Consider the following 21,862-nt stretch of genomic DNA (forward strand, 5'->3'; position numbering starts at 1 on the left):
AATGATTTTAGCAGCTTACATTGCAACCCTACACTCTTTCCTACTCCCTGCTGACGAGAGGCAACTACCTCGAAACACGTGTCCAGGGATGGCTAACGCTATTCACACTTGCACTCACGACACGAGCATAGGTGTATCCGCCGACGCTGACTACAGGGACCACAGTTCTTTGGGGTAACACGCAGGTAGGTCAGCAGTGTGCGACCATTTGGATGTAATTATTTAGTGGCTCTCTGAGCCGGGGAGTCGACGGACTCAGGTTACGCACCTGCGTTGCTACGAGAGGTACTAGACCTGATAATGATTTTAGCAGCTTACATTGCAACCCTACACTCTTTCCTACTCCCTGCTGACGAGAGGCAACTACCTCGAAACACGTGTCCAGGGATGGCTACCGCTATTCCCACTTGCACTCACGACACGAGCATAGGTGTATCCGCCGACGCTGACTACAGGGACCACAGTTCTTTGGGGTAACACGCAGGTAGGTCAGCAGTGTGCGACCATTTGGATGTAATTATTTAGTGGCTCTCTGAGCCGGGGAGTCGACGGACTCAGGTTACGCACCTGCGTTGCTACGAGAGGTACTAGACCTGATAATGATTTTAGCAGCTTACATTGCAACCCTACACTCTTACCTACTCCCTGCTGACGAGAGGCAACTACCTCGAAACACGTGTCCAGGGATGGCTAAAGCTATTCACACTTGCACTCACGACACGAGCATAGGTGTATCCGCCGACGCGGACTACAGGGACCACAGTTCTTTGGGGTAACACGCAGGTAGGTCAGCAGTGTGCGACCATTTGGATGTAATTATTTAGTGGCTCTCTGAGCCGGGGAGTCGACGGACTCAGGTTACGCACCTGCGTTGCTACGAGAGGTACTAGACCTGATAATGATTTTAGCAGCTTACATTGCAACCCTACACTCTTTCCTACTCCCTGCTGACGAGAGGCAACTACCTCGAAACACGTGTCCAGGGATGGCTAACGCTATTCACACTTGCACTCACGGCACGAGCATAGGTGTATCCGCCGACGCTGACTACAGGGACCACAGTTCTTTGGGGTAACACGCAGGTAGGTCAGCAGTGTGCGACCATTTGGATGTAATTATTTAGTGGCTCTCTGAGCCGGGGAGTCGACGGACTCAGGTTACGCACCTGCGTTGCTACGAGAGGTACTAGACCTGATAATGATTTTAGCAGCTTACATTGCAACCCTACACTCTTTCCTACTCCCTGCTGACGAGAGGCAACTACCTCGAAACACGTGTCCAGGGATGGCTAACGCTATTCACACTTGCACTCACGACACGAGCATAGGTGTATCCGCCGACGCTGACTACAGGGACCACAGTTCTTTGGGGTAACACGCAGGTAGGTCAGCAGTGTGCGACCATTTGGATGTAATTATTTAGTGGCTCTCTGAGCCGGGGAGTCGACGGACTCAGGTTACGCACCTGCGTTGCTACGAGAGGTACTAGACCTGATAATGATTTTAGCAGCTTACATTGCAACCCTACACTCTTTCCTACTCCCTGCTGACGAGAGGCAACTACCTCGAAACACGTGTCCAGGGATGGCTAACGCTATTCACACTTGCACTCACGACACGAGCATAGGTGTATCCGCCGACGCTGACTACAGGGACCACAGTTCTTTGGGGTAACACGCAGGTAGGTCAGCAGTGTGCGACCATTTGGATGTAATTATTTAGTGGCTCTCTGAGCCGGGGAGTCGACGGACTCAGGTTACGCACCTGCGTTGCTACGAGAGGTACTAGACCTGATAATGATTTTAGCAGCTTACATTGCAACCCTACACTCTTTCCTACTCCCTGCTGACGAGAGGCAACTACCTCGAAACACGTGTCCAGGGATGGCTACCGCTATTCACACTTGCACTCACGACACGAGCATAGGTGTATCCGCCGACGCTGACTACAGGGACCACAGTTCTTTGGGGTAACACGCAGGTAGGTCAGCAGTGTGCGACCATTTGGATGTAATTATTTAGTGGCTCTCTGAGCCGGGGAGTCGACGGACTCAGGTTACGCACCTGCGTTGCTACGAGAGGTACTAGACCTGATAATGATTTTAGCAGCTTACATTGCAACCCTACACTCTTTCCTACTCCCTGCTGACGAGAGGCAACTACCTCGAAACACGTGTCCAGGGATGGCTAACGCTATTCACACTTGCACTCACGACACGAGCATAGGTGTATCCGCCAACGCTGACTACAGGGACCACAGTTCTTTGGGGTAACACGCAGGTAGGTCAGCAGTGTGCGACCATTTGGATGTAATTATTTAGTGGCTCTCTGAGCCGGGGAGTCGACGGACTCAGGTTACGCACCTGCGTTGCTACGAGAGGTACTAGACCTGATAATGATTTTAGCAGTTTACATTGCAACCCTACACTCTTTCCTACTCCCTGCTGACGAGAGGCAACTACCTCGAAACACGTGTCCAGGGATGGCTAACGCTATTCACACTTGCAATCACGGCACGAGCATAGGTGTATCCGCTGACGCTGACTACAGGGACCACAGTTCTTTGGGGTAACACGCAGGTAGGTCAGCAGTGTGCGACCATTTGGATGTAATTATTTAGTGGCTCTCTGAGCCGGGGAGTCGACGGACTCAGGTTACGCACCTGCGTTGCTACGAGAGGTACTAGACCTGATAATGATTTTAGCAGCTTACATTGCAACCCTACACTCTTTCCTACTCCCTGCTGACGAGAGGCAACTACCTCGAAACACGTGTCCAGGGATGGCTAACGCTATTCACACTTGCACTCACGACACGAGCATAGGTGTATCCGCCAACGCTGACTACAGGGACCACAGTTCTTTGGGGTAACACGCAGGTAGGTCAGCAGTGTGCGACCATTTGGATGTAATTATTTAGTGGCTCTCTGAGCCGGGGAGTCGACGGACTCAGGTTACGCACCTGCGTTGCTACGAGAGGTACTAGACCTGATAATGATTTTAGCAGCTTACATTGCAACCCTACACTCTTTCCTACTCCCTGCTGACGAGAGGCAACTACCTCGAAACACGTGTCCAGGGATGGCTAACGCTATTCACACTTGCACTCACGACACGAGCATAGGTGTATCCGCCGACGCTGACTACAGGGACCACAGTTCTTTGGGGTAACACGCAGGTAGGTCAGCAGTGTGCGACCATTTGGATGTAATTATTTAGTGGCTCTCTGAGCCGGGGAGTCGACGGACTCAGGTTACGCACCTGCGTTGCTACGAGAGGTACTAGACCTGATAATGATTTTAGCAGCTTACATTGCAACCCTACACTCTTTCCTACTCCCTGCTGACGAGAGGCAACTACCTCGAAACACGTGTCCAGGGATGGCTAACGCTATTCACACTTGCACTCACGACACGAGCATAGGTGTATCCGCCGCGCTGACTACAGGGACCACAGTTCTTTGGGGTAACACGCAGGTAGGTCAGCAGTGTGCGACCATTTGTATGTAATTATTTAGTGGCTCTCTGAGCCGGGGAGTCGACGGACTCAGGTTACGCACCTGCGTTGCTACGAGAGGTACTAGACCTGATAATGATTTTAGCAGCTTACATTGCAACCCTACACTCTTTCCTACTCCCTGCTGACGAGAGGCAACTACCTCGAAACACGTGTCCAGGGATGGCTAACGCTATTCACACTTGCACTCACGACACGAGCATAGGTGTATCCGCCGACGCTGACTACAGGGACCACAGTTCTTTGGGGTAACACGCAGGTAGGTCAGCAGTGTGCGACCATTTGGATGTAATTATTTAGTGGCTCTCTGAGCCGGGGAGTCGACGGACTCAGGTTACGCACCTGCGTTGCTACGAGAGGTACTAGACCTGATAATGATTTTAGCAGCTTACATTGCAACCCTACACTCTTTCCTACTCCCTGCTGACGAGAGGCAACTACCTCGAAACACGTGTCCAGGGATGGCTAACGCTATTCACACTTGCACTCACGACACGAGCATAGGTGTATCCGCCGATGCGGACTACAGGGACCACAGTTCTTTGGGGTAACACGCAGGTAGGTCAGCAGTGTGCGACCATTTGGATGTAATTATTTAGTGGCTCTCTGAGCCGGGGAGTCGACGGACTCAGGTTACGCACCTGCGTTGCTACGAGAGGTACTAGACCTGATAATGATTTTAGCAGCTTACATTGCAACCCTACACTCTTTCCTACTCCCTGCTGACGAGAGGCAACTACCTCGAAACACGTGTCCAGGGATGGCTAACGCTACTCACACTTGCACTCACGACACGAGCATAGGTGTATCCGCCGACGCTGACTACAGGGACCACAGTTCTTTGGGGTAACACGCAGGTAGGTCAGCAGTGTGCGACCATTTGGATGTAATTATTTAGTGGCTCTCTGAGCCGGGGAGTCGACGGACTCAGGTTACGCACCTGCGTTGCTACGAGAGGTACTAGACCTGATAATGATTTTAGCAGCTTACATTGCAACCCTACACTCTTTCCTACTCCCTGCTGACGAGAGGCAACTACCTCGAAACACGTGTCCAGGGATGGCTAACGCTATTCACACTTGCACTCACGACACGAGCATAGGTGTATCCGCCGACGCTGACTACAGGGACCACAGTTCTTTGGGGTAACACGCAGGTAGGTCAGCAGTGTGCGACCATTTGGATGTAATTATTTAGTGGCTCTCTGAGCCGGGGAGTCGACGGACTCAGGTTACGCACCTGCGTTGCTACGAGAGGTACTAGACCTGATAATGATTTTAGCAGCTTACATTGCAACCCTACACTCTTTCCTACTCCCTGCTGACGAGAGGCAACTACCTCGAAACACGTGTCCAGGGATGGCTACCGCTATTCCCACTTGCACTCACGACACGAGCATAGGTGTATCCGCCGACGCTGACTACAGGGACCACAGTTCTTTGGGGTAACACGCAGGTAGGTCAGCAGTGTGCGACCATTTGGATGTAATTATTTAGTGGCTCTCTGAGCCGGGGAGTCGACGGACTCAGGTTACGCACCTGCGTTGCTACGAGAGGTACTAGACCTGATAATGATTTTAGCAGCTTACATTGCAACCCTACACTCTTACCTACTCCCTGCTGACGAGAGGCAACTACCTCGAAACACGTGTCCAGGGATGGCTAAAGCTATTCACACTTGCACTCACGACACGAGCATAGGTGTATCCGCCGACGCGGACTACAGGGACCACAGTTCTTTGGGGTAACACGCAGGTAGGTCAGCAGTGTGCGACCATTTGGATGTAATTATTTAGTGGCTCTCTGAGCCGGGGAGTCGACGGACTCAGGTTACGCACCTGCGTTGCTACGAGAGGTACTAGACCTGATAATGATTTTAGCAGCTTACATTGCAACCCTACACTCTTTCCTACTCCCTGCTGACGAGAGGCAACTACCTCGAAACACGTGTCCAGGGATGGCTAACGCTATTCACACTTGCACTCACGGCACGAGCATAGGTGTATCCGCCGACGCTGACTACAGGGACCACAGTTCTTTGGGGTAACACGCAGGTAGGTCAGCAGTGTGCGACCATTTGGATGTAATTATTTAGTGGCTCTCTGAGCCGGGGAGTCGACGGACTCAGGTTACGCACCTGCGTTGCTACGAGAGGTACTAGACCTGATAATGATTTTAGCAGCTTACATTGCAACCCTACACTCTTTCCTACTCCCTGCTGACGAGAGGCAACTACCTCGAAACACGTGTCCAGGGATGGCTAACGCTATTCACACTTGCACTCACGACACGAGCATAGGTGTATCCGCCGACGCTGACTACAGGGACCACAGTTCTTTGGGGTAACACGCAGGTAGGTCAGCAGTGTGCGACCATTTGGATGTAATTATTTAGTGGCTCTCTGAGCCGGGGAGTCGACGGACTCAGGTTACGCACCTGCGTTGCTACGAGAGGTACTAGACCTGATAATGATTTTAGCAGCTTACATTGCAACCCTACACTCTTTCCTACTCCCTGCTGACGAGAGGCAACTACCTCGAAACACGTGTCCAGGGATGGCTAACGCTATTCACACTTGCACTCACGACACGAGCATAGGTGTATCCGCCGACGCTGACTACAGGGACCACAGTTCTTTGGGGTAACACGCAGGTAGGTCAGCAGTGTGCGACCATTTGGATGTAATTATTTAGTGGCTCTCTGAGCCGGGGAGTCGACGGACTCAGGTTACGCACCTGCGTTGCTACGAGAGGTACTAGACCTGATAATGATTTTAGCAGCTTACATTGCAACCCTACACTCTTTCCTACTCCCTGCTGACGAGAGGCAACTACCTCGAAACACGTGTCCAGGGATGGCTACCGCTATTCACACTTGCACTCACGACACGAGCATAGGTGTATCCGCCGACGCTGACTACAGGGACCACAGTTCTTTGGGGTAACACGCAGGTAGGTCAGCAGTGTGCGACCATTTGGATGTAATTATTTAGTGGCTCTCTGAGCCGGGGAGTCGACGGACTCAGGTTACGCACCTGCGTTGCTACGAGAGGTACTAGACCTGATAATGATTTTAGCAGCTTACATTGCAACCCTACACTCTTTCCTACTCCCTGCTGACGAGAGGCAACTACCTCGAAACACGTGTCCAGGGATGGCTAACGCTATTCACACTTGCACTCACGACACGAGCATAGGTGTATCCGCCAACGCTGACTACAGGGACCACAGTTCTTTGGGGTAACACGCAGGTAGGTCAGCAGTGTGCGACCATTTGGATGTAATTATTTAGTGGCTCTCTGAGCCGGGGAGTCGACGGACTCAGGTTACGCACCTGCGTTGCTACGAGAGGTACTAGACCTGATAATGATTTTAGCAGCTTACATTGCAACCCTACACTCTTTCCTACTCCCTGCTGACGAGAGGCAACTACCTCGAAACACGTGTCCAGGGATGGCTAACGCTATTCACACTTGCACTCACGATACGAGCATAGGTGTATCCGCCGACGCTGACTACAGGGACCACAGTTCTTTGGGGTAACACGCAGGTAGGTCAGCAGTGTGCGACCATTTGGATGTAATTATTTAGTGGCTCTCTGAGCCGGGGAGTCGACGGACTCAGGTTACGCACCTGCGTTGCTACGAGAGGTACTAGACCTGATAATGATTTTAGCAGCTTACATTGCAACCCTACACTCTTTCCTACTCCCTGCTGACGAGAGGCAACTACCTCGAAACACGTGTCCAGGGATGGCTAACGCTATTCACACTTGCACTCACGACACGAGCATAGGTGTATCCGCCGACGCTGACTACAGGGACCACAGTTCTTTGGGGTAACACGCAGGTAGGTCAGCAGTGTGCGACCATTTGGATGTAATTATTTAGTGGCTCTCTGAGCCGGGGAGTCGACGGACTCAGGTTACGCACCTGCGTTGCTACGAGAGGTACTAGACCTGATAATGATTTTAGCAGCTTACATTGCAACCCTACACTCTTTCCTACTCCCTGCTGGTGAGAGGCAACTACCTCGAAACACGTGTCCAGGGATGGCTACCGCTATTCACACTTGCACTCACGACACGAGCATAGGTGTATCCGCCGACGCTGACTACAGGGACCACAGTTCTTTGGGGTAAAACGCAGGTAGGTCAGCAGTGTGCGACCATTTGGATGTAATTAATTATTTAGTGGCTCTCTGAGCCGGGGAGTCGACGGACTCAGGTTACGCACCTGCGTTGCTACGAGAGGTACTAGACCTGATAATGATTTTAGCAGCTTACATTGCAACCCTACACTCTTTCCTACTCCCTGCTGACGAGAGGCAACTACCTCGAAACACGTGTCCAGGGATGGCTAACGCTATTCACACTTGCACTCACGACACGAGCATAGGTGTATCCGCCGACGCTGACTACAGGGACCACAGTTCTTTGGGGTAACACGCAGGTAGGTCAGCAGTGTGCGACCATTTGGATGTAATTATTTAGTGGCTCTCTGAGCCGGGGAGTCGACGGACTCAGGTTACGCACCTGCGTTGCTACGAGAGGTACTAGACCTGATAATGATTTTAGCAGCTTACATTGCAACCCTACACTCTTTCCTACTCCCTGCTGACGAGAGGCAACTACCTCGAAACACGTGTCCAGGGATGGCTAACGCTATTCACACTTGCACTCACGACACGAGCATAGGTGTATCCGCTGACGCTGACTACAGGGACCACAGTTCTTTGGGGTAACACGCAGGTAGGTCAGCAGTGTGCGACCATTTGGATGTAATTATTTAGTGGCTCTCTGAGCCGGGGAGTCGACGGACTCAGGTTACGCACCTGCGTTGCTACGAGAGGTACTAGACCTGATAATGATTTTAGCAGCTTACATTGCAACCCTACACTCTTTCCTACTCCCTGCTGACGAGAGGCAACTACCTCGAAACACGTGTCCAGGGATGGCTAACGCTTTTCACACTTGCACTCACGACACGAGCATAGGTGTATCCGCCGACGCTGACTACAGGGACCACAGTTCTTTGGGGTAACACGCAGGTAGGTCAGCAGTGTGCGACCATTTGGATGTAATTATTTAGTGGCTCTCTGAGCCGGGGAGTCGACGGACTCAGGTTACGCACCTGCGTTGCTACGAGAGGTACTAGACCTGATAATGATTTTAGCAGCTTACATTGCAACCCTACACTCTTTCCTACTCCCTGCTGACGAGAGGCAACTACCTCGAAACACGTGTCCAGGGATGGCTAACGCTATTCACACTTGCACTCACGACACGAGCATAGGTGTATCCGCTGACGCTGACTACAGGGACCACAGTTCTTTGGGGTAACACGCAGGTAGGTCAGCTGTGTGCGACCATTTGGATGTAATTATTTAGTGGCTCTCTGATCCGGGGAGTCGACGGACTCAGGTTACGCACCTGCGTTGCTACGAGAGGTACTAGACCTGATAATGATTTTAGCAGCTTACATTGCAACCCTACACTCTTTCCTACTCCCTGCTGACGAGAGGCAACTACCTCGAAACACGTGTCCAGGGATTGCTAACGCTATTCACACTTGCACTCACGACACGAGCATAGGTGTATCCGCCGACGCTGACTACAGGGACCACAGTTCTTTGGGGTAACACGCAGGTAGGTCAGCAGTGTGCGACCATTTGGATGTAATCCAATTCTGAATGGGGTCTACCTTGAGCGGGTGAAAACATTCGGATATTTGGGGATTATACTACAAGAAGATTTTGGATGGGGGGGCAAATTGCTAACTCGGTGTTAAAACTGGCCCAAACCACTGGGGGAATTTCACGACTTTTTAGAGGTTCGGTTTCCAAACCAGTGGCTCCAGCAATAGAAATCTACAGGACCCAAGTAAGAGCAGCCTCCATCTATGGAGCAGAATTGTGGGGTCATTCTAGAATACACATTCTGACCGGGACTGAAAATTCTTTTTTGAGGAGTTTACTGGGTTTGCCCCTTAGCTCCCCGTTGGTTCCTATCAGGTTGGATTGTGGGTTGACACCTATGGAAGAGGCGGTAACGTTGCGCCCAATGATATTTTGGAAGAGACTCTGGTCTAATGCAGAGTCTGGTTTTTATCAGGAGGAATTCAAGGGGGTCTGGCCCCAAATCAAGAGCAAGAATATTCCCTGGCTGAGATTTGTTAGAGATACTTGCACCAAGATCGGCCTACCTGAACTATGGGCCTCACCAGAGGCCTCATGCCCGGCCCTACCAAAAGCAAAATTGGCCGAACAGTTCAGAAATTACCATCTCATGCGTCTCCATGAGAGTTCGGACATTGGTAGGCCGACGGTTGAGTTCCTACAAATCAAAGACAATTATAGGAGAGAGGAATTTTTAGATCTGGTTAGTCCCCCGGCTGCTAGGAAGCTCTATTGCCAACTCAGAATGTGCAGTCTTCCGCTTAGATCGTTCACCTCCAGGTGGGATGCAAATAATACTACCGCCTGCCCGGCTTGTGGATATAGACTGGAGGACGAAAAACACATCTTCTTCTTTTGCCCCACATACCATCTGCAAAGAAAACGTTGGGTTAAGCCCATATGTAACAACCTGGGATTTAGAGAATGCGAAAAAGCTATGAGAGTTGCAAGTACGATACTCAACCCCCAATAGTTTTCGCAGTATCCAGGTTTCTTAATGCTATGTGGTTAAAACGTAGGAAATTCTTGTAAATAATCTCTCAGTCTTAAAAAAAAAAAAAAATTCTTTTTCTCTTTCCTCCTTTGTACCGTATGAATGCTTTATGTAACATCTTACAACTATGAACTGACTTGGCCTTTTTTAACTGTGAATTGTGATAATTTATGACGCTTTTATGGCCTTTTTGAGCCGAAATAAAGCTTAACAATGCTGGAAAGTCCAAAAGACTGCTGATAAAATATGATAAGTATCTAAGGCTGCAGTAGAAGACTAGGGATAACATTTTTAGAAGAACACAGAGTGCAGTTAAGGTTGTGTATATGAAATTTTGTGAAAACTAAGAGACTGTGTAAAAGAGACTGCTTAAGAATAACTGCTTAATAAACTAATCCGAACTAAACTACTGGCTATGCACTTTTGCTTAAACAATCTCACTACAGACAAACATGTGCTACCTTAGAAATATATGCAAACGGATTATGGCATTGTCTTTTTAGTAGAAGTATTATTAATTACAATAGTATTAGTAGTGTTTTATTTTACACCTGATAAGGAGATTAGATCTGCAAATGTAAATAAAACATTTACACACTCAACAGATGAGGAGCAACTGAACACATAATTTGCAAACTACAAGAGAGATGATTACACAGCTAACCTTTATTCTAGATTAGTGCAACAATACACACAGGCTATGCACATAAAAGACTGTTGTCTGCGCCCACTTACCATCATCGGCTTCAGAAGAGGTAGCTTATCAACAAATACCATTATAATATGCAGTCACATGTAGCATTCTGCTTACATTAGTATACAGCCGAGAACACTTTGAATATTTTTACTCAAATTAAGATTTAATACCTTCAACAGTACCATTACAGCAAAGCAGGAATTTACACCAGCAAGAAAGGAAATCGACACAGCTTGGTATTATTTCAGACCATCTGTGCCTATAGATAGTGTTAAGGCTTACGCAAACAATCTAACCTGCTTGATGAGACCTTTAGAGAAAGTATTATTTATGACATTAGAAGGAAGAAACACCAATCTCACATGTAGTAAGAATAGGGAAGAAGATTCTTTGAAAAACGTTTGGAAGAAGACGAGTTTAAAAAGAAAATGGTTACCCAAAGCTTAAATTAGACAGAAGACAAAAAGGATAAATATGTGTTTATGAAAGAAGAACACAAAGTGGAATCAGAGATGTGGAATTAGTAGCTGTGAACATACGTTTGAATTTATGAGAGGTACTTGGAAAATTTTGTAGGGGGAAGAAACAGCCATTCCAGGAGTTTATTTTGTTTGCAGACATGATGCTTATTTCTAGTTACCTGCTGATTGGGAGGGAATTTGCTATTTAGCTATGTTGTTTTTTATGATGCATCATGTATAAAGTATGGATGATTTAACAATGACGCCATCATACCGACACACACGTACTGCAGAAGATAGAACTCAATTATTGGGAGACATTTATGGTGCCTGTATACCACAGGTAGAAGTCATAACAAATCGAAACGATTAGAAAATGTATAACTGTTGTTGACAAATTGGCTACCAGTACTTCAGAGCTTTATTAGCGGTGAACACAAAATTTCTAGCTATTAGATCCATGTTTTTACAAGATCGCTTAGCTTTAGACAATTTACATGGAGAGAAAGGCAGCATTTGTAAAATGTTGCAAATTCAGCATTGTTGTTCATATGATTCAGACGAAAGTAAGAAAATACAGGAATTTGCAAAGAACATAACTGATATGAAACCTGAATTAGAATCATTAGAGACACTGAGGGCCTAGTTACAATGTTGGTCGGTAAGCCTCCCACTTGCTCGTCTGAGGCTTACCGACCGACATGGTAGGTTTACATTCCGACCACCGAATTATAATGTTGGCAGTCGGAGTGTAAACCCGACGGGGATACAGACTGGGTTCCGGAGGACTCATGGAGCCCATTGGACAGTCGGAAGCTGCACATAATCCCTTAAGGACGGCCTTTCAGCCATAGGGATTATGATGTTGGTTTCCGAAAGCCTTCCCATGTTGGCCTTTCCGACATAGAAATGCTGTCGGAGAGCAACTTTGGCGGCCCCTAGCAGAGCCCCCTTCTCCCCTGGCCCTACGGTTGAGGCCCAGGGGGGGGCCCATCCCTTCACCGTGTACGGATGTGCAAAAACTTCCATTTTACAATGGGAGCTTGTATGCAGAACCGCAGACCTATGGTTGGGCGGTTCCCGCACCGAAGCGGTGCCGGGTGGATGCAAGTCTGCCTGAAATAGTGATGAGGGCCCTAGTGTTTTAGACACCTTTGGAAAACGTTTCAACCATTGTAAATTGGTTCGCCACAGCAGATGGCAGAATCCTGAAACCTATTTTTTATGTCAATATTAATAAGAGGGCTTTGCTTATTACCCTTGCTTGTTTTACACAAAGGCTGTAGCTATTGCATTAATAAATGAAAGAGTAGGGAAATGAGTAATAGGGCGGCAAGAGAAATAGCACTTAATGATTGCAAATATGAAGAATACAGAAAAATCTAACCAATTCAAAAGTTTAAAAAGAACAGACTCAATTGAACATGAAGTCAGGCTTTGACAGGTGTAAATGTGATGGTTAAGATAGGGGGGATTTGATGAGGTGTTTTTCGCAAATCTAAGATTTTTAATATAGTAAAGACATAGGCGTACCATTAACGTGCAGATTTTAAGTGAATGAAAAGCATATTTAATTACTAAAAATGTAGTAAATAGCCATATTTACACACACTAGGCCTCAAAGTAGCATCGCTAGAAAAGTGGCTAGACTAAAATGTGCTGACACGCTTTTAATGTTAAGTTCTTGACCTTTTCATGATCATGGGTTATTAAATAAATGTTACACAAAGCGTTGCAAAATGTTTCTTCTTATACTGAGAAAAATTCAAAACTACCTGTTTAGAATGGATTATTTTGTATTATTATGGTGATTTAACCACCCGGATGTAGCACAATACTTCAATGTGTTTTCTTTTAACATGCTTGTCTTGTTTCTCCAAGGATGCGATCTTGAAGAAATTGTACTTTTATTAACAAAGGTTTTTCAATTCCTAAATAGCCCATTTGTTAGCTCTAACATACAATTTGCTTTATTAGAAGGATCGAAATGTAGTCCCATTTGTGGGAAAGGATGTTTACAATTAAGAAGCCTCATGTGTAGTTAGACTAAAACTAATGAATGAACTATTTATATAGTGCGTACAAATACCCTAAGGCGTCTAGGCACCAAGATATAAAACAACTAAATTGCACACTTCAGGACATCTGTCGGTACACCATTATACTCGCGTGAGAAACCAAGGAATAGACCTGTTCCCAGGAAAAACCCTGAAAGATGATTGGACGAGAGGAGGAGCAGATGCAAAATTAACTGAAACATTGATTTTGAGCATTTACAATAGTACCTGCTCCTAGAGTAGGGCAACACACGCATTTACACTTTTCCATGCCACTATGCTACCTTTACATGTCATTTACTCTTTGATATAGATTATGGTTGCTAAAGCTACTGTGCATTTTTCCCCTGTCCGATTCCATATTTGCTTTGAGACTCTACTGAGTTTTGTGCACGTCCCTTTATGGGAAGTTCTGCTTTGATTGTTCATTGACTTTTGTATACATTTGAGCTTTGTGCTTAATCTCACTCTCTTTCGAACTGGAACCCTTTATGAATTCTGATTGACACCTTTAAGTACCACTTTTAGAATATTCATTTTTTTTCCTTTATGGGACACGCTTAATGCATTGTATTTTGATTGAAGTAATCATTATTTTCTTTATCAATTCTGTAAAAGATTGATTGTTTGAACGAATACAAATATAATTTATGACCATGAATAAAAGACAATTTACTAAATTTTGATTAATGAAACTTTTAAAATCTTCGAAAAGTCTCATTATTGACTGAACTTAGATCGAGACTTTGATCAATATTTATGTGATGATTTGCTCCCGATTCTCAGATTCAGCCACCAAAGTCCATTGGCCTATTAGATTAAATACAGTGGGATCAAGAGTGAGTGAGAGAGAGAGAGCATTGATAAGCCAAGTTTTATTTAAACTGATTCCCGTTACAGACAGATCATGTGACTCTCTAGAACATAGCAGAACTCAATTAGAGCATGGAAGGACTACAGAAGTTTAACAAAGGATGACTTAACTAGTTAGATGGTGAAAGGCCAAAAAAGCTGCCCCAGTATTTTGGCCAGCTGTGTTAGAAAATCCCTCAGCAAATTTTGGAGTGAACTGCTCAGTCTGCATGAAAATAGAAAGATGCTTGACAAATCCGTTTAAGGCTCTTCATTTCAAATGTCAGGCAGATTGTACAGGAGGGGAACACGTTATTTGAGGTGGTCTCAAAATAGCATTCTCCCATTTGAAGTCCTATAGATTTTTTTTCTCTGCTACAGAAAAAGTACAAAACGGAATTACACCAAACATGGGGTGAAGATAGAAGTTTACTTATCATAGTTCTTTTGTAGCTTTGTTTAAATCTGTTGTGTATTTCGCAAGATATTTACATGAAAAAAGGTGTGGGGGATGGCCGTTCCTGGATCCTGGCTCTCAGAAAGGCTACTGCATCTGACATAAAGGACGAGGGGGAACATTCTCTGATCCCACAAATCACATGATGGGATTACAATAACAATAAAATATTTTTTTAAGTTGTTTTCATTGATTCACGGATAACTTTGATCACCATTTTTTGATTCCCAGGGCCTGTGAAACTTGTTGAACCAGTACCACAGAAATAAGGTGTGGATGGTGGTATGGAAGAGTGTCCCAGGCCCCACGGAAGATGTGGTGGGGTTGAAGGGCTGACCATTTTCCCAAAATAAAAATTGCCTTGTAAGAGACACAGTTACAAAGGGAAACAAGCCAATCATTTAGAACCAGAGCAGTGTTTTGAGAATGTACCAGCACCAAGGACTGGAATAGACTCCTGCTCATCCAGAGACAGGTGCAATAGGTCACATGTCAACTGGCACTCAAGCAAAGCCATACTTTGCTGATGTATCCCTCTATCAGAGCAGACACAGCTCTCACGTGTCACATGGAGCAGAATCATACCTCACTTGGCACTGTTAGAACAAACAAACCTCACTCGCCACAGACAGTTGAGCTATCCCTTGCCTTTGGCAAAACAATCCAATGCTCTCCAGATTTATGAGCAGGAAACTCCTTCTGTCACCTGACCCACGTACATTATTTATTCATCAGCTTCAGGCACACTGGACAATATCATCGACAGCAGATGTGTTAAAAAAATTCTAAATTCAGGAAAGTCTTTTATTGGAAGAAAATGAAAGATGAAGTGACAATCAAGTATAGTGGGGGAGCATCATTGTTTTCAGCTTTTACAAGCCACAACAAACTACCTATAGTTTACCGATCAACACCAAAAATGTTGGATTGGACATTGCATGCTGCTTAACAAATGCAATCATACTGAATGTGTAAATAATGATTTACTGCGACTTGTGATAATAAATCAAACTCCGCCATGAGAAGCAAAAAAAAGCAAAAATACAAACAAGGCCATATATTTTCGAGCTTGTACAAACGTTTAGAAAACAAAGGCAGTCACACTTTACCCAGTGAGACCAAAGCCTGGTGAATTTCCTTCATCACGTTCCTGTAAAGTTCCTTCTGCCACTCGTGCAAAAGCTTCCACTCCTCATCAGAAAAATAGGCAGCAACATCTTGGAACGTAATTGGTGTCTGGAAGAAAATGTTTAAAGGTCATATGTTTTTGTATGTCACTTTCTACTAAAGGCTTACAGCTACGTAGCACGGTAAACACACAAGAAACAGTTAACAATTTGATCAAATACATGCACCCAATTGTTTGACTGACAACTACTGTCAAATATATGCAGACTTCTATTGCTAGATATATAAGGCTGATTAATTGAAGTATCCTTACCCATGGCCACTGGAATTATTAACCAGGATTGAGTAAATTAAGCGGCAAAAATGCCAAATTATGGTGGTGTCATTTGGCACATTTTTTGATAGTCGAACTTCATTGTTTTCTACTTTTTACACTTGTTAATACTGCCTTGGGATTGTGTGTACCCTATTAGTACCTGTTTAACACCAAAATATAGCAATAAGCAACAAAAAGATGACCAGTCAATCTTTCAATCAATCAATGAGGGTTGGTAAAGCGCAACTACTCACCTGTGAGGGTCTCAAGACGTAGAGGCGGAGGGGGGGTGGCTCCGTTGAGTGCTGGGGTCAACCGAAAAGCCAGGTCTTGAGGTCCTTCCTGAACTGGGGCAGTGTGGGAGATTGCCAGAGGTGGAGGGGGAGGATGTTCCAGACTTTTGCTGCAAGGTAGGAGAAGGACTTTCCTCCCGTTCTAGTCTTGCTGATATTTGGTACGATGGCCAGTTCTCACAGCTCTCGGCAGCCCGGAGGTATATTTTGGGTGCGTGGAAGGAGAGGTGGCTGTTCAGGTATGTGGGTCCGGTTTTGTGAAGGGCTTTGTATGCGTGGGTGAGGAGTTTGAAGGTTATTCTTCTTTCAACTGGAAGCCAGTAGAGATCACAGAGATGTTGGGTGATGTGACTGCGACGGAGGATGTCGAGCATCAGTCTGGCTGCGGCGTTCTGGACAGTCTGGAGTTTGCTAATGAGTTTCTTGTTGACTCCGGCGTAGAGAGCGTTGCCATCGTCTAGTCTGCTGTTGATGAGTGCGTGCGTGACAATTTTTCTGGATTGGGTTGGGATCTATCTGAAGGTCTTTCGAAACATGCGGAGGGTGTTCAAGCAGGTTGAGGAGTCTGTACTGATCTCGCGGTTCATTGGGAGTGATGAGTCTAGTATGATGCAGAGGTTTCGTGCATGGTCTGTCGGGGTGGCAGGGATTTCCAATGGTGGAGTGCCACCAGGATTCGTTCCATGCTGAGGGGTGGAGCCTAGGATGAGGACTTCTGTCTTGTCTGAGTTGAGTTTCAGGGAACTGTTCTTCATCAAGGTGGCGATGGCTTTCATCCCTTCTTGGAAATTGTGTCTGGTGATGTTGGATTAGTTGGTGAGGGAGAGGATCAGCTGGGTGTCGTTTGTGTATGAGATGATGTTGAACCTGTGGTTCCCGACGATGGTTGCGAGGGGGGCAATCTTTGCAAAAGCCGTTCCACTGTGCGGCAACATGTGTCAGTAACTTTTGAACCGTTTGAGCTAGGAACATATTTTTTTTATTTACATCTGCAGATTATGCAGCAGATGACAAATTATATGGCAAATGCAGCAAATGTACAATTATGTGAAAATCGCTACGGACGCACAATCCAATAATTCCATTGGCCCTGAACATAACATCAGGGTAAACATACTGCAATAGCAGAATCAGCTCCTGTTAATAATGTTCTTATTAGAGGACATGTCTGTTGCCAGAACTTGCCTGTAATGTCCACTGGAAGCAAATTCGGAGTTAACAATACTCCCGCAAACTCCTACACAAAAGAGCAGGACCTGTGGACATTTAATGAGATACGAGATAAGGTACATCCCACTGACACCTGTGAGAGTTGCTATGGTCCTGAGGTTCTTTGTATGAAGAGAACGCCTTGTTTGTCCTTTTTGTTCCATTTGCTCCTAAACCTGAATTAAAGTGTGAAAAAGACTCATGTTTTGAGAAAAACGTCTTTTTTTTAATTTCCTGCACATTTGATGAACCTGATAAGTATCACTGATGTGTCCATGTGTCCGCTAGGAGTGTCCGTCTAACACATGGATGGCTTTACACTCATCTCTTTACTTCCATTTATTATTGTCTAGGCGGTAGTCCTCATAATGGTTTGAGAGAGTTGCGTCCAAAACCTCCCAAAGCGGATGGCAATGTCTCGACAAACTGTCACCTTACGAACGGTCAGCCGTTGTCAGTGCACATGTCACTTTCACATCATTCACATAGTCTGTCTCTGCACTGACTCCATCAGCCAGTAAGATGTTTCTCATAAATTCCACACTGGGCTTCAGAAACGAATAACTGTGTATAAATTACCACAAGTCCATTTTCATGAAGCCTTTTAAGCACCACTCTCTAACATTTATGATGCATTCTCTACGACATGGCATACATCAGCATGTAATTAATGAAGGTGGGCAGGTTCTCCGTTATGGCCCTTTAGAAAACTGCTGCAGCAGATCATACTCCAAAGCTCGGAGTTGGATATTGTTGCAGGCCCAAATATGTGAAGAAGGTAGTGATGCATCTCACATGTTCTGGGAGGTGCAGCTGATGGTAACCTGCAATGAGGTCAAGCTTGGAAAGATAGTAGGCTAGTCACCTGAGATGTTGTTCATGGTGGGTGTTTTGTGATCATCTTTCTCAATCGCCAATCAAAGTTGTCAATCCGCTCTTTTTATGCCAACTTCATTTGGTGTGGTATGATTTTGTAATGATTTGAGTCCCAAAGTGCCTACTGAGTGGCGCATGGCTGTTATCTGTACCACTGTTCAGAAACAACAGTAAAGTTGAGAGTACCTCCATGCCAGAAAGATGCAAGAGTAAGACCCTCAACGTCATGCCATCCTCTAATTGGGGAGTGAAGGAGGAGAGTAGGGAAAATTAAGGGAGGTGTTGAGGAAGGCAGTTGGAGGAGAATGAAGTAAAAAGTGATTTCAGAGTAAATATCAAGGGCGAAAGAGGATCATGGGTGAACACAGATGTGGGTGGGTAAAGAAAGGGGGCATGAGAAGGCAAAGAGTCGAGAGGCAGCTGGGGAGAAGGATATGTGGGCAGGTAAGTAAAAGGGGATAGAGAACGGGAAGGAGCCAGAGGACAGAGAAGGGTCCATGTAATTGCAAATAGTATTTATATAGTGCTTACTACCCTAAACGGGGCGTTATAATCGCTTTGCGGCTAGTAGCACAATACTCCAGAACCGAAGATTGGAAGTTAATAGATTAGTAATATTTTTTTTCCATTCTTTGTACTGGTTGTGATAGGTTTATAGCAAAATAAAATGACATTGTATTATACATACTTATATGCACATGACACTTGGTTGGTTTTATTAGCTGGGGAAAACCCCTCTATATAAAAACGCATATGTGCACAGAAGCAGCAATATTGATATGGTCAGGTGTGCACATTTATCCTGTAGCTAACTATGCACATTTTTTCACGACATTTCTTAAAGTTTTGGAAGCAGGCATAATCTCCTCTGTATATGCACCTACATGTACATAGATGCAGCAATTATGACATTGTCTTATATACACATGTATCTTTTTTTATTTGATCCGTTTATTACAGTTTCACAAATATGGTACAATCGATCAGCATAGAATATATCTATCGAACCAGTGGGTACATATAATCAGAATCTTCGTAAAACGCTTAGTGTTATGGGCATAGCAAATGTGTACATAGTCCATATCTGATCCATATAACATTTAACATTTACGGCAGTAAACGGCATAATACAGGTACTCCATTATTATCGTTTCAGTATGTGACCCAATTACTGAGAATCAGCACTTGGACATGACCATTCCTTGAATACAATTTCAGTGACTCATGTTATCAACATCGCATTGTCAGGGTCAGTGATCAAACAGCTATAAAACACAAGAAAAGAAAGTGCCTAACAACACCTTATAAAAACAGAAAAGGGAAAAAAGGCAGGGTGAATTCGAATGAGGGGCGGGTAGCTCAGTTCCGCTCCAGTAATGTCATAATTCCCATATTTAAACACAGTGTGCATGCCTCCATGTTGGTGCCTTGTTATTCTAATGTACATTATATAGTCCAGGTCTCATTAATACAATATCCAAGTACAATACCCAAATAATTATTACTTATGTGGTATCAAGAGTGTCAGGGAGATCTTCCGGAGCTATTGCCACTATATACACATGTATCTTGGTGTGTAACATACATTTCTCCCTTATATAAATTTATCTGCTTATAACAGGAAGCATAGTTCAATGTTCAATGACACATGTATAACGCCAACTTAATCTCTATGCTGTGAGAAGCATAGTTTCTTATAACCGAGAATACTGTTGTGGTACACTGTTGCATTATGAGAATAGTTGTCAAATGAGGAAGAGCCAGGTCTTAACTAATCTTCAGAAGTTAAAATGGTTACCAGTAGATCGTATGTGTGTAGGTAGTGAATGCCAGTTTGGCTGCTTGAATGTAGAAAGATGCTCCACCCATAGTTTTTTTCTTCTATGTAGGAATGATGAGGCAGGGAGATACTCTTGAGCAAAGGTTCTTATGCTGTTGTTTTTTTCCTGATGAAGATTGGTTCTTTGCCATGTATTGCTTTGTGTGTGATACAAAGTAGCTTGAAGGTGGATCTTTTAGAAACTGGTAACAAGTATAGGGCCCTTAAGGCAGAGGAGATGTGTTCTTGTGGCTTTACATGTATGAGGAATCTAGCAGCAGCGTTCTGGATTCTTTGTAATCTACTCATAGTTAACAAAGGTGAGCTGTGATACACACCATTAGTGTGACCTAGTTTTGATAGGACAAGCAAGATGGTAGCTTGAACTTTGTGTGGGAAGATGCGTTGCAGTGTGTTCATTGTGAGATATCTTGATTTGGCTTTGTGAAAAGGCATCACTAGCAATACATTACAGAAGTGTAAGTGAAAGAAGTAATATTCAACAGATACAATCTCAAGACATGAATCCTCATGTGCTTCCTCAAAAGGATTGATGGTCAGTGTGGGTGGTCCTGAAGGAGGACGAGTCAATGAGAAGGTAATTTTTGCTTCTTGAGGCTCTGTGACCATCTGTTTCCATAGGTTGGAGAGGTTAGCTACATGAGTCGAAATGGACAGCTTTGCAGGCTACACAACACAACTTGAACTTTATTCTAGTTGTGATGGGAAGCCTTTGTGAGGATTAGGGGGATGTGGTTGAACTTCTTGGTAGATGACAAGTCTAGCTGCAGCATTAAGAACAGTATTCACGGGCATGAGAGCAATGTGCAGAATGCTCTCTAGAATAGTATAGCTAAGATCCAGTCTCAAGAGAATGAGTGCATGGGGTGCTTATTTTAGAAACAGAAGAGGCCTGATCAGTTTGATCTTCTTTAGGGTGCGCAGGAAAACGTTAGAAGAGAATGTTGATGTGGGGGGGCATGGATAGTGTTGGGTCTAGTGTAGACCCATGCAAAGAGACAGTAGGAGAGAGAGTCAAGGAAAAGGTGGGGATAACAATATGGTTGACCAAATCAGTATATGACTGGTCCCCGTATGTTCCGGCATAATACACAAAAAAGTAACTGGGATGCAGCCCAGTATCAGTGGCTGATTTAATGATTTAAGCATCACAACCATCACTCTTTCACTTTTTTTGTGGGTGAAGCACACATCATGCTCAGCATCCAGCGGCCACGGTGTCCTCTTAGGATGGGACCACAAAATAACAGTGCGGAATGTACACCCGATAATAAGCATTTGTGTGAGGTTTGCTCTTAAGCGCACTGGGGAATAACGTTTTAATAATATATTTCATTTAACATTTTGATGTGCGCAAACTGCACGCTAGTCATTTGTGGCCAGTGAATCATGGAAGCATACACCTGGGTAAGACGCAATTTGTGGGCAACTTATAATCAAGCTCATACTTGTTAATACTCAATATGTTACTGTAGAGTGTTCCTCCGAGCACGGG

At 45.2% G+C, this 21,862-nt stretch overlaps 1 protein-coding gene across 1 annotated transcript in view; it reads right to left on the minus strand.

Annotated features, from left to right (window-relative positions):
* LOC146861860 (zinc finger protein 10-like) overlaps positions 1-21,862 on the minus strand; it is a 173,277-nt gene that overhangs the window by 130,891 nt on the left and 20,524 nt on the right. Inside the window, exon 2 of the mRNA XM_085641025.1 lies at positions 15,815-15,941. Within this exon, the coding sequence (XP_085497151.1) occupies positions 15,815-15,941 (127 nt within the window). The remainder of the gene's footprint in view (positions 1-15,814; positions 15,942-21,862) is intronic.

This window comes from Triturus cristatus, chromosome 2_2, assembly GCF_964204655.1.
Source record: "Triturus cristatus chromosome 2_2, aTriCri1.1, whole genome shotgun sequence".
In the NCBI taxonomy this organism is placed as follows: domain Eukaryota; kingdom Metazoa; phylum Chordata; class Amphibia; order Caudata; family Salamandridae; genus Triturus; species Triturus cristatus.